Source organism: Ursus arctos, unplaced genomic scaffold, assembly GCF_023065955.2.
Source record: "Ursus arctos isolate Adak ecotype North America unplaced genomic scaffold, UrsArc2.0 scaffold_20, whole genome shotgun sequence".
Taxonomy (NCBI): domain Eukaryota; kingdom Metazoa; phylum Chordata; class Mammalia; order Carnivora; family Ursidae; genus Ursus; species Ursus arctos.
This window is the reverse complement of record NW_026622875.1, coordinates 55054829-55068830: the sequence shown is the minus strand read 5'-3', so window position 1 is coordinate 55068830 and position 14002 is coordinate 55054829. Positions and strand designations below refer to the sequence as shown.

The following is a 14002-nucleotide window of genomic DNA, read 5'->3' as shown; positions in this document are numbered from 1 at the left end:
GTTGATATTCTTCCCACATTTTATGTGCTAATTTCTGCCCCTTCCTCACCTGCTTGATTTTTAATTAAACATTTTTTGTTGATCTGATAGCACAAACATTTTAATTTTTATTGCCTAAATTTTTGTGAGGTTGAGTGTAATTTTAAGTGTATGGTGGTATAGTTTTCAAAAATGCCTACTCATATGCTTTCTTTTAAAATTTATTTTTTGAGGGGCACCTAGGTGGCTCAGCCCTTAAGCGTCTGCCTTTGGCTCAGATCACATCTGCCTTTGGCTCAGATCACGATCTCAGGGTCCTAGGATTGAGCCCCGCGTCGGGCTCCCTGCTGGGCGGGAAGCCTGCTTCTCCCTCTCCCACTCCCCTTGCTTGTGTTCCCTCTCTCGCTGGCTATCTCCGTCAAATAAATAAATGAAATCTTTAAAAAAAAATTTATTTTCTGAGTTTAGATCCTTCGTTAAGTATGCTGCAAATTTAACTTTTTTTTTTTAAAGATTTTATTTATTTATTCGACAGAGACAGCCAGCGAGAGAGGGAACACAAGCAGGGGGAGTGGGAGAGGAAGAAGCAGGCTCATAGCAGAGGAGCCTGATGTGGGGCTTGATCCCATAACGCCGGGATCATGCCCTGAGCCAAAGACAGACGCTTAACCACTGTGCCACCCAGGCGCCCCTGCAAATTTAACTTTTTAAAAACGTCTCTTGCCAGTATTATTTAGTGGTGATCTCTCTCATTTTGTTGAGTGACTTAAGGACTCTTGGTTAGTAACATACTCCATATAATGGTTTTCTTTCACCAGCTTTGGAGTGATTTGGTTGTATTTTATGACCATATGATCCTTTGTATATTTTTATACAGAGTAAGCCCCATTGGAGTGTGGACTAGATCCTAAAGATCCCCAACTTCATATGGTACTAGAAGCACTCCTTAATTACTGTTGATTTTCTCCATATCAAATTATACTGTCATTTTTATTACTTAATGACAGATAATCCAGAAATCATTTTTGTGAGTTTAGAGTACATTCTTAACTTTTGGCAGAAATTATTTTCCTAATTACATAGTTCGTGTGTGAATATCTGTTTGTGTTTTCTTACGGACGCTAACTAAGCAGTGAGAGAATGTGAGTTGGGTTCATTGGTCACAAGGAAGAAGGCTCTAGGATTAAAATTTGGTCTTGACTCACACAGAATAATGATGAAAAAGTTCAAAATATTGTGAGAATTACAAACTGTGACGCAGAGACACAAAGTGAGCAGTTGCTGTTTTGAAGGGCATCCCGATAGACTTGTTTGATGCAGGGTTGTGACAAACCTTCAATTACAAAAAACCGTAATTTCTGCTAAGTGCGGTAAAGCAGAGAGCAACAGAAGGGAGATCTGCCTATCCTAATACCTGCTTCAACATGTGAGAACCTTGAAAACATGCTTAATGTAAAAGAAGTCGGTTAATCACATACTGTGTGATTCCATTTGTATCAAGTGTGTGAAGTAGGCAAATCCCTAGAGACAAAGTAGATTGAGGGGTTTCCAGGGGCTGAGGTGAGTGAAGATGGGAAGTGCCTGCTGAGGGATACGATTTTCTTTTGGGGGTGGTAAAAATGCTCTAAAATTGGTAATGGTGATGGTTACACAATTCTGAACATACTAAAAACCAGTTAATTGTACACTTTTTTAAAAGGTTGAATTTTGTGGTATTTAAGTTATATCTCAATAAAACTGATAAAATTTGGTCTTGAATTATGTGGATTCGTAATAAAAATTTAGTGTGGGAGTATAGCAAATGAAAATAAATTGTGAGAGAAACTCTTCAGTCTTCTGTAATTCTGCAAGAAGGAAAGGATGGTGGTGTTTGCAGGGAAGAGAAAGAGCAACCTGAATTTGCTTCTCTAGTTGAGAGACAGTTGAATTTTTTCTTTTAAAGATTTTATTTACTTAGAGAGTACAAGAGCGTACGCACAACTGGAGGTGGGGAAGGCAGAGGGGGAGGGAGAGAGAAATCCCAAGCAGACCCTGCACTGAGCATGGAGCCCAATGCAGGGCTGCATCTCACGACCCTGAGATCATGACTTGAGCCGAAATCAAGAGTCCGTCGCTCAAACTACCGAGCCACCCAGGCGCCCTGATAGACCGTTGAATTTTCATGTTAAACAGAGTGATGTTCTTTATATGGATTGTTGGTGATACACAATTTCTTTACATTCAGTAATTTTCTTTAAAATAGGTCAGTCTTATGAAATTCGGATGCTGGATAATCGGAAAATGGGAGATATGCCTGAGATCACTGGAAAATTGGTAAAGGTAAGGATGATCCATTGTGATTCCTAACAGATACTGCAATGATTGGAGAAAGTAACAGTTTTGCTGTAAATGTTTTGGATTTTTCTGCACAAGAGTTATTTAAAAATTATTTAATTTCACTTTAAGAAGTAATGGCTATGTTAAAACTTCTAACTTTTTGAGCTGTATTTTGTTCACTTATCTGTAAAACAGAAATGATAGCAGTTATTGGGTGAAGTAAATGTGAAAGCCCTTTGGAAACCAAGGTACCATAGTTGCGGCTATGGGGAAAAAACCTACCACCACAACAAAGACTTTCAAGTTTTTCTTTAAAAGATAGTGTGGGGGGAAATGTAAGTATTAATATGAAACTTTTTTAAACCCTTTTATTTCAATTCTTAAAATTTCTCTAAGTAAAAGTTGAACTCTTTTCACTCTATTGATGTATCTGAATGAAGGCAGTCATTCCAAGTATAGGAGGTGTAAACAATCCCTCTTAGGATATGTCTTCAGAACTATCTTTGCCCCATCCAGTGTCATACAGGGTGGGTCTTCTGGCCTCTACCTGTCACACACCATGGTGTATTATAAATTCCATAGTATTACAGGGCAAGACTTGGGGAAGAAACTTAATTGGAGGAAGGCAGAACTTCAGTATGTCTAAGTGTTAGCAAGAGAGAAGCAGGCATGAGTTCTGTTGATGCTTCCATCTTCCCACAGAGAGGCATATGGGGCCTGGGCACTGCTGGGCCCTCAGTATGGAGAGGCATGCCATTGGAAAGACTCCCCTCTGTGGATCTGCCTTTTTAGAGGGCGAGTGCGGGAAAGGCAGCCTTTACAGGGGTAATGGATACTAATATTAAGGCTAACAAATTTGGCTGTCTGGGAAAGCCAGTTGCCCAGCACGAAGAGGCCTGCGAGTCTTTGGGATGTTTTAGTGTTCCTCCCTCTCCTGGGGGCAGGAAGCCCTCAATCCTGTGGGAGGTTGAGGGAAAGATGGGGGTCCACTCCCTAAATCAGTGTCTTCTTCTGACTCCCAGAACTCCCATCTTACCCGGAACAGAGGGAGAGAGGTTATTTGCCATTTGTATTCTGAGTCTGTCGTGTCTATGCTCAATTAGTGGATTTGGTCATTTCCCTGGAGGGTGAGTCAAATGGTCATATATTTTTCATTCCCTCCTATTGGCATTCTGACCGTAGTACATACTGATTGGGCTCACCATTTTAAAAAGCCATCATCGTTCAGAGTGAGCAAGCCCTGCTTGGATTGGCTCTTCTCTGCTGGGCTTTCATGACAAATAGCAATGGTCTGGTGGAGGGGCCAGACTTACCAGCTCTCATTTTCCAGTGTGTAGGAGGCTTAGGAATGTCCAGGATTCTCTCGGGATGCCCTGGTCCCAAGCTGGCTTATTGTCAGGCCATTGGGCGCCCTGGTGCCCTTCAGCAGATCTGCCAATTGTCTCACACCCAGTTAAAATCCAAGCAGTGATATATATTTTAAGGGATGATGTGGGTGAACTCTTCTGTCCCTATGAAAGTTACATTTGATGACTGTGAGATGCTGTGTTTTTTTTTTTTTAATCAGTATAGAACTGTAGGAAACTTGTTTAAATTGTAGATTTGTCTATAAAATGGAGTAAGGCATTATTATGTGCCCTGTATTGAGAGCCTTAAAACTGGATCCAAAAATGTTAGAACAGTACTAACAACTACTTACATGGTAAAATTCAAACATACCCAGAAGTACAATGGTATGATGCATCCACATGTGTTTATTGTGTGGTGGGTCCTGATAAACTATCATGGGTGCACGGGATAAGTTCTCCCACCAGCGGCCACAGCCGTCAGAAGTTTGCCAGGCTTGTTTTATCTGTTCCCCCTTGTGTTCTTGGCTGGACTATAGAATTTACAAACTCATAATTTTAATTCCTCTTTTAAACAGTAATTTTAACTGAGTTCATCATTCTTAGCTAATCAGCATTCTGAGGAAAATAAGACACACTTTAGCATGTGGATCTAGTGCCAAAATTAAGTTTCTATCAAAGCAGTGGAGAAAGTCCCTTCTGAAGTAGTTTGTCACGAATCAGTGAAGATAAGCTGGCTTTTTAGGGCGGCTCCCTGTGAATAGGTGGTAAGATTTAGAAAGAACCAGCCTGATAGGGGAGACTTAAATGTTTAAAGTACTTTTGGTACGCTTGTTAAAAATATCTGTCAGATTAACTTGGAGTGGCAGGGTTAATTAAGTTGTTGCATGACTGCTTTAAATTCAGCTTCCTGGGATTGAGTTCCAAATTAAAATATGTAAAAACATTTAATATACAAAATTAACCCAAGAAGCGAAGGCAAAAATGACTCTTCATCATGAGATAGTGAGCGGTTGACAGTAAAGAAACCATCCCCCTGTAAGCGCAAAGTAGCTGTTTTGTTGACTTTAAGCCGGCATATTCTCCCTAGACAAGGGTACTTACTTTGAAAGCATCAGTTTCCCTAAACAGATTCTGGATTGGAAAGGTTAATTTTTAAAAGGTCTTAAAGTGGTTTCATCTGCCCTTGATAAGGCGCTTGTCTGGTACTTGGTGGCTGTGCCAGACCACGTCCGGTTAGATCCTGAGAGCTTGCCCTGCATTCAGAGCCACAGTCTGCCTCAGTCGCAGACTGCAGGGTGCGTTTCCGAAGGATCACGGCCTTTTTTACCTAGGAGCTCCACGAGTCTGATTCCTGGCCCCATGATCTTTGACTCTGCTAGTCAAGGGCTGGGGTGTCAGGGGTGCTTCGGAACTTGTTGAATGTGCTTGCTGTCCTCAGCGAGGTGCTTGTTCTGTTTGTCGCATCGTTAGGGCCCCTTTGTCTGTTGCTGGGTGTCTGGGTGTCTGAGTTAATGACTTTTTCCCTTCCAATTTCATTTAAGAAGCTTTCTTTTGTATATTGCCACTTCTTAGCTATGGTTCTCCTTTCATATTCCTTACTGAACAATCTTAGTCTGGCGTTCTGGAATGGGGTTTAGTAAAGCTCTCAAAGCTGATACCTACAGCCTTACCCTGTTTTCATCTGAATTCAGTCAAATACGGAAGAGTCAAAATCATGTCATTTTCTCTGCTGCACTTTATTCTGAGTTCAACGTGTTGGTGAGTGTGACCCAGGGCCACCACCAGCCCATGCATCTTCACTGTGAGGTCTTTGCTGCCAGCGGGCGGTGGCGTGAAGTGGGTATGGTGGACCGCCTGGGCAGGACCTGTACATGTGGGTGCAGATGGGTATGAATCAGAGCAGCGATTGTGCCTTTGTAGATTTCCACTTCGGTCCTGACGACTGACTCGGCCTCTTTTTAAACAACAGTTGACCCTTGAACAACACAGCTTTGAACAGTGCGGGTCCATTTACAGGTAGATTTTTTTCAATGAATACAGTACAGTACTGTAAATTTATTTTCTCTTATGATTTTCTTAGTAACCGTTTCCTTTTCTGTAGCCTACTTTATTGTAAGAATACAGTGTATAATGTATATAACATAAAAATATATGTTCTTCATCTGTTGATGTTATCAATAAAGTGTCTAGTCAACAGTAGGCTATTAAGTACTTAAGTTTTGGGGGGGGGTTCAGCCCTAACCCCCATGTTATCAAGAGTCAACTGTATTTCAGATTAAAATACAGGTACTTTGGGATGCCTGGGTGGCTCAGTTGGTTGGGTGTCTGCCTTCAGCTCAGGTCATGATCCCAGGGTCCAGGGATCAAGCCCCACGTTGGGCTCCCTGCTTGCAGGGAGCCTGCTTATCCCTCTCCTCCCTGCTTCTCTGCTCTCTCTCATTCTCTCTCTCAAATAAATAAAATCTTTTTAAAAAAATTATGGCTACTTCTAAATAGTTTGCTTCAAAATATTTATCTGCTATTGGCAGTACCTGTGGGGTAGGGAAGACAGGGGCACTAAAGTAATATTTATATGTATTGGTAATAAATTATTTCCTATTTATACCAAAGTGTCTACTGGAAATATGAATATCTTATTGCATCATGAGAAATTTATCCATAAATGTGTCACAAACACAAATTAGTGCAAATATATCTTGAAGGCATTTGGATGACCTGTTTTCCTGTTCCTGGAATGAAACAATAGTTGGCACTCCAAATCCATGGGAGGTGAAGGAGGGATGGGTGGAGAGCAGAGAACTGGCCCAGAGTTTGTGGAGTAAGGGAACCGTAGTGTTTGGGTAAAGTTTACCTGTGGGTTGTTTGTTTTTTTTTTCTCTTTTTCCCCCCTTGATTACCTCATATAACCTCTTGCAAATGAAATAGTAGAGAGTGACTTTGGCATATATGTTCTTTTTTTGCTGGGTCTTATTTTGCAGATTCTCCCACCTATTGCTTGACTATCTCTTTATCTTTTAATTTCATTGAAGTATAATTAACATGCAGTGTTATATTAGTTTCAGGTATGTAATATAATGATTCAGCATTTCTATATATTAGTATTCATCCTTACAATCTTTAAAGAAGTTCAGTTACTAACTTATTTTAAATGAATAGTTTTACCATTGTACCTGGGTGTCTCTGTTTCTGTTTATACTACTTTTTGACTTTAGTAATTCCTGTGTGCATCTGATGTTTTCTTCGTAGAAATAGAATTCTTGCTCACTGATTTTATGGACATGTACCTTAATTTTGAATTGCAATATCAGATTGTAAAGACAAGTTTTACCTAAGTAATCATTTTATTTGTGCCTTTTATTTCTGAGTTATCCAGATATTCCAAGAACAAAGCAGTTTACTTAGAAAATGTTTAAAGCATATTTTTTTTGGTATGCTCTTCTATTATAGGTTAATGCATAAGACGTGAAAATGCTTCTGTATTTTAGCTGGACTAGTTTAAAAGTACTCATTTTCCCCACTTGTTCCATAGAGCATCATAAGAGTTGTATTCCATGACAGACGGCTACAATATACAGAGCATCAGCAACTTGAGGGCTGGAAGTGGAATCGTCCAGGAGACAGACTTCTCGATTTAGGTACGAGTGGCTGTCAGAAGACTCGGGAGAGGTTATTGATGGAATACTTTAGCTGTGCCTGGTGGGTGGGGAAGGCACCATGTATAATTTGTGTGGAGAGAGTTTTGGTATTAGCAGATCCTGTTTGCCTTGAGTTGTTCTATAGTTTAGAAATGAAGTGGGTTTTTTGGTGCTAAAAGAACCTGAGCCAGGAATTTGGAGTTTGAAATCATTTATTTAATTCTCAAATGGCCCATCCATCGTATGCTGAATAAAATGAAATAGAAACCATGGTGGGAGAAAGTCTAATAGCATTAGGTGGGTTTTGATGTTAATATCGTTGACCAGGAAAACATTGAAGAAAAAGGTTCTGCATGGAGGTGAAATAATTTCATTTGAACATAATTATAGTAAGTTGTAAGCTTTTTAATTATTCATAGTGGATGAATTTCTATGTAACTTTTTTTAAAATACAGATATTCCAATGTCTGTGGGAATAATTGACACAAGGACAAATCCAAGCCAGTTAAATGCGGTTGAATTTCTGTGGGACCCTGCAAAGCGCACATCTGCTTTCATTCAGGTTTGGAGTTTTTACATTATTAGAAGTATACTAGCCTAGTCATTCAAAAGGCCATGAATAAGATTAAACTCTTAACACATGATGTTATCTTCTTTAAATGCTTATTTGTAAGCTATCTTGTAATGTTTTCTCTTTTATATATTTTTAAATTTACATATATATATATGCTGTTAAATTAGAGTTAATTTACTAAATCCATCATTTATAGGCTAACATATATAAAGACAATCTGATATGTAAAACATTATTCAGATACTAACTTTTACCCTTGGTAGTGGCAGTAATCAAAGCTTCAATTTTTTCATAAGGTGCATTGCTCTTTAACAAGCTCCTGTTTAAAAGGGTAGGATCGGGGCGCTTGGCTGGCTCATTCAGTAGAGCATATGAATCTTGATCTTGGGGTCGTAAGTTCAAGCTCCACATTGGGCATAGAGTTTACTTTAAAAAAAAATAGAATAAAAGGGTAGGATTGAAAAAAGCGTACAGTTTCAAGATTTTCTCTCTAGCATAATTTAAAGACATTCTAAAGTTGAAATTTTCAAACCCCACGAAAGTAAGTGAATAATAATGATGAATCGTCCGTGTACCCATCATCCGGCTTCAACAGTTATTAGTAGTTTCCTCTGTTTTAGTTATTGATGGAATACTTTAAAGCAACTCCCAGGCATTTCACTTCACCCATAAACACTCCGTTTGTATCTCTAAGAGATGAGATTTTTAGAAACACTAATATGTAAAATAAAATCAGTAGTAATTTTTATACCCTGTATATTCACATTTTTTAAGTGGTGGAATTAAACCTACTGAGTAGGTAATCTTTATGTAGAAAGGGAAATTGCTTAATTGCTGATCAGCCTAAGTAGTCTCTGATTTGTATGAACTGTAAAGAATATTTGTTTATTTACGTATTTATTTTTTAAGAATCTTCAGTATTTTGTGTTTTTTGTGGTTTAACAAATACTGTCTCCTGCCAATGAATAGTCACTAGGGACCTGGTTCATGTTAGTTGACATTGTGCTGGTGTTGGGAGAGGGGCAGAAGTGGTGGGAAATGAGTGTCGTCCTCAGTGAACTTTGAAGGTTGACAGAAGAGTTTAGATCAATACAGGCAGGGTGAGCAGTGGCCACTCCCCAGGCGGTCTCCCAGGCGGTACGTGTATAGGCACAGCAGTAACCTGATGGGCTGGCTAGAGCCGGGGCAGTGACAGAAAAGGGCAGGTGACAGAAGGTCTCAACAGTGACGGGTCGGTTGCTTTGGACTGAGCCACGTGCAAGGCCAAGGACCCTGGGTCTGAGAGCATCATTCGGTCCAGAGTGGAGGTAGGAGACATCCCCATGACCCAAACAAGTCCTGCATGAGAGGAGAGGCATTGGACTGGGGAAGAGCTCATTGCCAGAAAGTTCAGAAAGGCCCAGTTGGATTTGTGAAAGGAAAGCCATGGTAGCCGTCTGGCTAATTTGCAGGAGTTTGTTTGAAAGGATCCTGAATTTATGGCTGTGGCAGGACATCTGAGAAGAAGCAAAATAGAAGGAGACTCAGTGGACGGTACTCTGAGTCCCTTTCAGCTTGAGTTGTTTTCCAGGTACACTGCATCAGCACAGAATTTACTCCCCGGAAGCATGGAGGTGAGAAGGGAGTGCCTTTTAGAATTCAGGTTGACACCTTTAAGCAGAATGAAAACGGAGAATACACGGATCATCTACACTCAGCTAGCTGCCAAATCAAAGTGTTTAAGGTAAGTAATAGAAACTAGGCTTTTAGTAACTAAGGCCCAGTTTTGCTTGTCAATTGTCCATCTTCAGCCCGATGGATGAAATCATCTAGTTTGTTTTTAAGCCTAAAGGTGCAGACAGGAAACAAAAAACGGACCGAGAGAAGATGGAGAAGAGAACAGCTCACGAGAAAGAAAAGTATCAGCCGTCCTACGACACCACCATCCTCACCGAGGTAACGCGCAGTAGCGTTCTGGTTTCTGAGGAGAAGCCACGGTTTGCATATTAGCATTCTCTCTAAGGAGGAGTTTTGCTACAAAGGGGTTGGGGAAGATGGGGCAGTAGATTGACATAATATTCTTTGTGAAATTTGCGGGGGAAAGATTTTATTTAAATTTGGGTTTTTTAACATATTAAGTTTCCTGGGTGGGGTCTTGAATGAAGATGCTGAAATCCCAATCTGGTCTCAGAAACAGACCTTACAAACCTTGAAGTTGGCAAGAGATTAAGTCGGGGCCTAGAATGTCTGATTTTTGTCACTGCTGGGGTTTTGCATTTTCTTTAACTTTGAATCCTGCTAGTCATACATTTGTTTAATTGGACTGCAGAGACATAAAACAGGGTATTAGATCTTTCTTTGTATAATGAAAAGACATTGATCCCAATCTTTGGTGTTTGTCCAGATGAGGCTTGAGCCTATAATTGAAGATGCAGTTGAACATGAGCAGAAAAAGTCCAGCAAGCGGACTTTGCCAGCAGACTACGGTGATTCTCTGGCAAAGCGAGGCAGTGTAAGGGACTTCTGCTTCTCTTTTCATTGTGCAGTGTTAGATATAGGACCAACTTCCACCGAAAAGTAAAGCCAAATTTGTTTTTGATGTCCTTGTCTTGATTTAATTTGCTTTTGTTTAGACTTCCTGCTTTCTGTTTGTTCCTCACTGAGGAAAATTTCCTAAATCTAACACTTTAAAACAAAGTTGACCATATTGGGTGGTTCTGGAAGAAAAACAACACTCAGAAATGTGTTCCCTCCCTGTCTCCTACCCCTCCTCCCTCCCTCCCTCTCTCTCCTCTGCACACACACTTCCTTCAAGAGCACTGAAATTAATTGAAAATACTTTCTTTAGTAAAATAGTTATCATTTTTATGTAATTAAAAAAAGTTTTGCTTTCTCATGTGTATAACTGATAAGAAACTTTCATGGATATTTAGAGAAATGATGGCAGCAAGCTTGACATTAACATGCAATACTTTGTGTCAGAATCCCTGCATGTAGTGTAAGAATGTGCATCTGTCTGTGCTTTTAAAAGCCTGTTTGGCAGCACTGGGAGAAAGAAATCTTTGCATTGGTGTTTCCTCTTGGCTCCTGCATCATGATCTTCCGCTTCAGGCCAGAATAGCGCACCTCGCTACTCTCAGACCTGGTTGGGTTTGGCTTTGTCAGCTTCCGTGCAGCAGATCCTTATTTTATGACCCAGTTCTTTATTGAACGGTCCACAAAGGTTTATCTTGTTCTTTAAACTTAGATCACCACGTACCCGCAGTAAACCTAAACACAGCGTTCTCTAATTTTTAAAAGTAACTGTCATCGTATGTATTAGTGGCTACTCTCTTCATCTCATGCAGTGTTTGTACTATCAAGGTGCCAAACATGGGATTTTCACGCTTACTGTGTGTGTAATTCTCTGTGCTATGAAAGTCACAGGCACTACTATGACAAGAACCTCATTTCCAGATTAAAGCATTGCTTGACAGTATTTTAAGTGCTTCTTTGTGCAGTAACCCTGAAAATGTAGTCGTCTGGGTGAATGGGGAGCACACATGATGCATTTTCTTAACTGGGTTTTTGGATTGGGGTCAGAGGTTGTATGGAACAACTGTGTGCTCCTTCCCTGGAATGCCCCCCTCCAATTTTATGTTTGTAATCCTCTATCTCATTTCCCAGATGAAGACTCCCAAATAGTTCTTGGTAAACTTTTCTGGGGAGATCCTGGTAACTCAAGTCACTTTTCCTTTCTTGTTGGAAACTATTGAATTAGAAGGAATGGGTTCTGATAATTCATAAATTAAAGAAATCTGTTACAGCCCAGAGCTAATCTGGAGATGACAGAATTGTTGGTAAATTATTAATGATTCTTAACTCAAGTCTAAAGTATGCAAAACGTCAGCAGTTCACTGGCCTGGGATTTCACATCTTCCTAGAGCGCATTGCTTGCTGCCCTGGGCTGTGTTTGGTTGGGTTAAGATACTTCCAGGGGGTGGTTAGAGCTCCTCTTTGAAACCTGTTTTTAAAAAGCCGGGTACAGATTAAACTCTTTAAAAAAGTCCACAGCATTTTCTATATTTCTGCAAGTGCCTACAAAGAAAGGCCAGCGTTTCTCTCAGTTCTTGGATAGTGACAGTTGGCTTTCATTAGGAAGGGAGGTCAGGCTCACCTGTTAAAAGGTGTTGTGTGAACTGGTCCCACACTGAATAGAGGCCCTACTGTTGATTCTGAAGAGCTGCCACCCAACAAACCCTTTAATCGTCCGCTGGTCCTGGTCTCTGAGCTGTATTTTACTGGCTCAAATCAGGACTGCCAGTGTCTACGGTCTGAGGTGGGTCGGCATTTTCCGGTCCCCCAGGGGCGGGACTTTGTTCTCAGTGCCCCAAAACCGTGCCCACACAAGTCCAAGCCAGGTTTTGCTGGAGCCATCATGAGTTACAGACTCCCCTCAGGAACAAAGGCAGTCCAGCACTGCTTGCCTTTACAGACAGGGAGGCAGGACAAGGTAGAAGAAACATCGTGCAAGTCTTCCTTGGTGTGCCCTTGCCCTCCTGGCTTGAGACTGGAAGAGGAGCCGGTAAGACGGGCAGGCGGGCCGCAGTGTGGCAAGCAGCCTGGCCATTTGAGACCCTGCTGCCCATTACTCTCGAAAAGCCGAGGCCTCCCAACAGGACCAGTTTTCTCCGAATACTGGTTTCCTGGTGTTCAGTGAGTCGGGCCTTATATTTATTGGGCAAGTTTTAGATGTCAGCTGTTAATTAGCAGCCCTGGTTTTCTACTGTTAAAGGAATCGAGACGTGTACAAGTGAAATAGGTGTGTTTATGGAGGTTCTGTACGTTTGGTGTCCCTGCCGTCGTGCCGTGTTAACTTGAGGCTGTTCATGGCTTCACGTCCTCAGGCAGTGGGCAGTGATGAACAGAGCAGGCGTGGGGATGCTTGGTATTAAAGGTTCATCTTACTTGCATGTGCATGTTAGGCTACGTCATAGTATTCTGTATCTGGGGAGGGTGCTGTAGCAAGAAAATGATCTTCCAGGTAGTGGAGCTGATGATGGGCAAGTGACACCCAGAAAGTTACCAGACCTGTCACTCGGGTTCCTCAGACTGCACAAGCAGCAGAGGTACCGCTTTGTAAGATGAAGGGAGAAACGAGGCCCTGGTTTAAAAGGAGGGGGCAGTGTTGTGTAAAAGGTCATCGAGAGGGAAATTGGTGTGCATGCAGTGAGTTCAGCCGTGCTGTCCAGCTAGATTTCGATTGCTTTTTTGAAAGTTGGTAGTCGTTGAAACAGTAAGTCTGTAGTCACTTTGCCAGTTTTTGAGGGGATACATAATCTTAAGAGCCTGGGATTTCTTTTTTATTTTCTTTCTGTCTGTACTTCCTATGGGTGTCAGACATGTTGTAAGCACCTATGACCATCGGGGAGACGAGTTTCCGCCCTCGGAGTGCTTCACAGTCTCTTAGCTCTTTCACACTGGGGTCTGGACACTCCTACATGCAAAAGAATTTTGAAAAAGTTTATACTCTCTTGTATGTTTTCAGATTGACATGAGAGTTTTCATCATAAATTTAAACAGTTGCAAAGAAGACAATTTTCTGGCATTGTGAATATTTGTATTATAATTTAAAATAAAGCTATTATACTACTTTTGGAAGTGTATTCATAGCAATTTGACACCCACTATCATTCATTTAGAAAGTTCATGATGAAGCTCTTTAGTTAAGTCTGGAATTTTATCCCATTCCTCCTCCTCTTTTTGTTTTAAAGTTATTTATTTATTTATTTATTTGACGTGGGGGGGGGCAGTGGGAGAGGGAACACAAGCAGGGGCAGTGGAAGAGGGAGAAGCAGGCCTCCCGCTGAGCAGGGAGCCCGATGTGGGGCTCGATCCCAGAACGCTGGAATCATGACCTGAGCTGAAGGCAGACACTTAATGACTGAGCCACCCAGGCGCCCCCCCCCATTCTTCCTTCTTGATCTGTTTTTTCTTCCACTCCCCATAAATAATTTCTTCCCAATATGACATACTTTTATGCCTGAAAATCTTTTTTTTAAAAGATTGATTTATTTGAGAGAGCACGCATGCAGGCGAGCAGGGGTGGGGTAAGGGGACACAGAGAGAGAGAGGGAGAGAAGCAGACTCCCCACTGAACATGGAACCTGACATGGGACTCAATCTCACAA

General features: G+C 41.2%; 1 protein-coding gene across 3 annotated transcripts in view; it reads left to right on the top strand.

Moving 5' to 3' along the window:
* The window catches only part of UBP1 (upstream binding protein 1), a 52921-nt gene that overhangs the window by 22206 nt on the left and 16713 nt on the right, over nt 1-14002 (top strand). For 2 of the 3 annotated variants that reach the window (XM_026496673.4, XM_057315883.1), the window contains exons 3-7: nt 2222-2298; nt 7174-7279; nt 7735-7841; nt 9424-9576; nt 9678-9788. In XM_026496673.4, coding sequence (XP_026352458.1) covers nt 2222-2298; nt 7174-7279; nt 7735-7841; nt 9424-9576; nt 9678-9788 — 554 coding nt within the window. Of the gene's footprint in view, nt 1-2221; nt 2299-7173; nt 7280-7734; nt 7842-9423; nt 9577-9677; nt 9789-10236; nt 10345-14002 lie in introns of all 3 variants that reach the window. The other variant, XM_026496671.4, reaches the window with a different exon arrangement.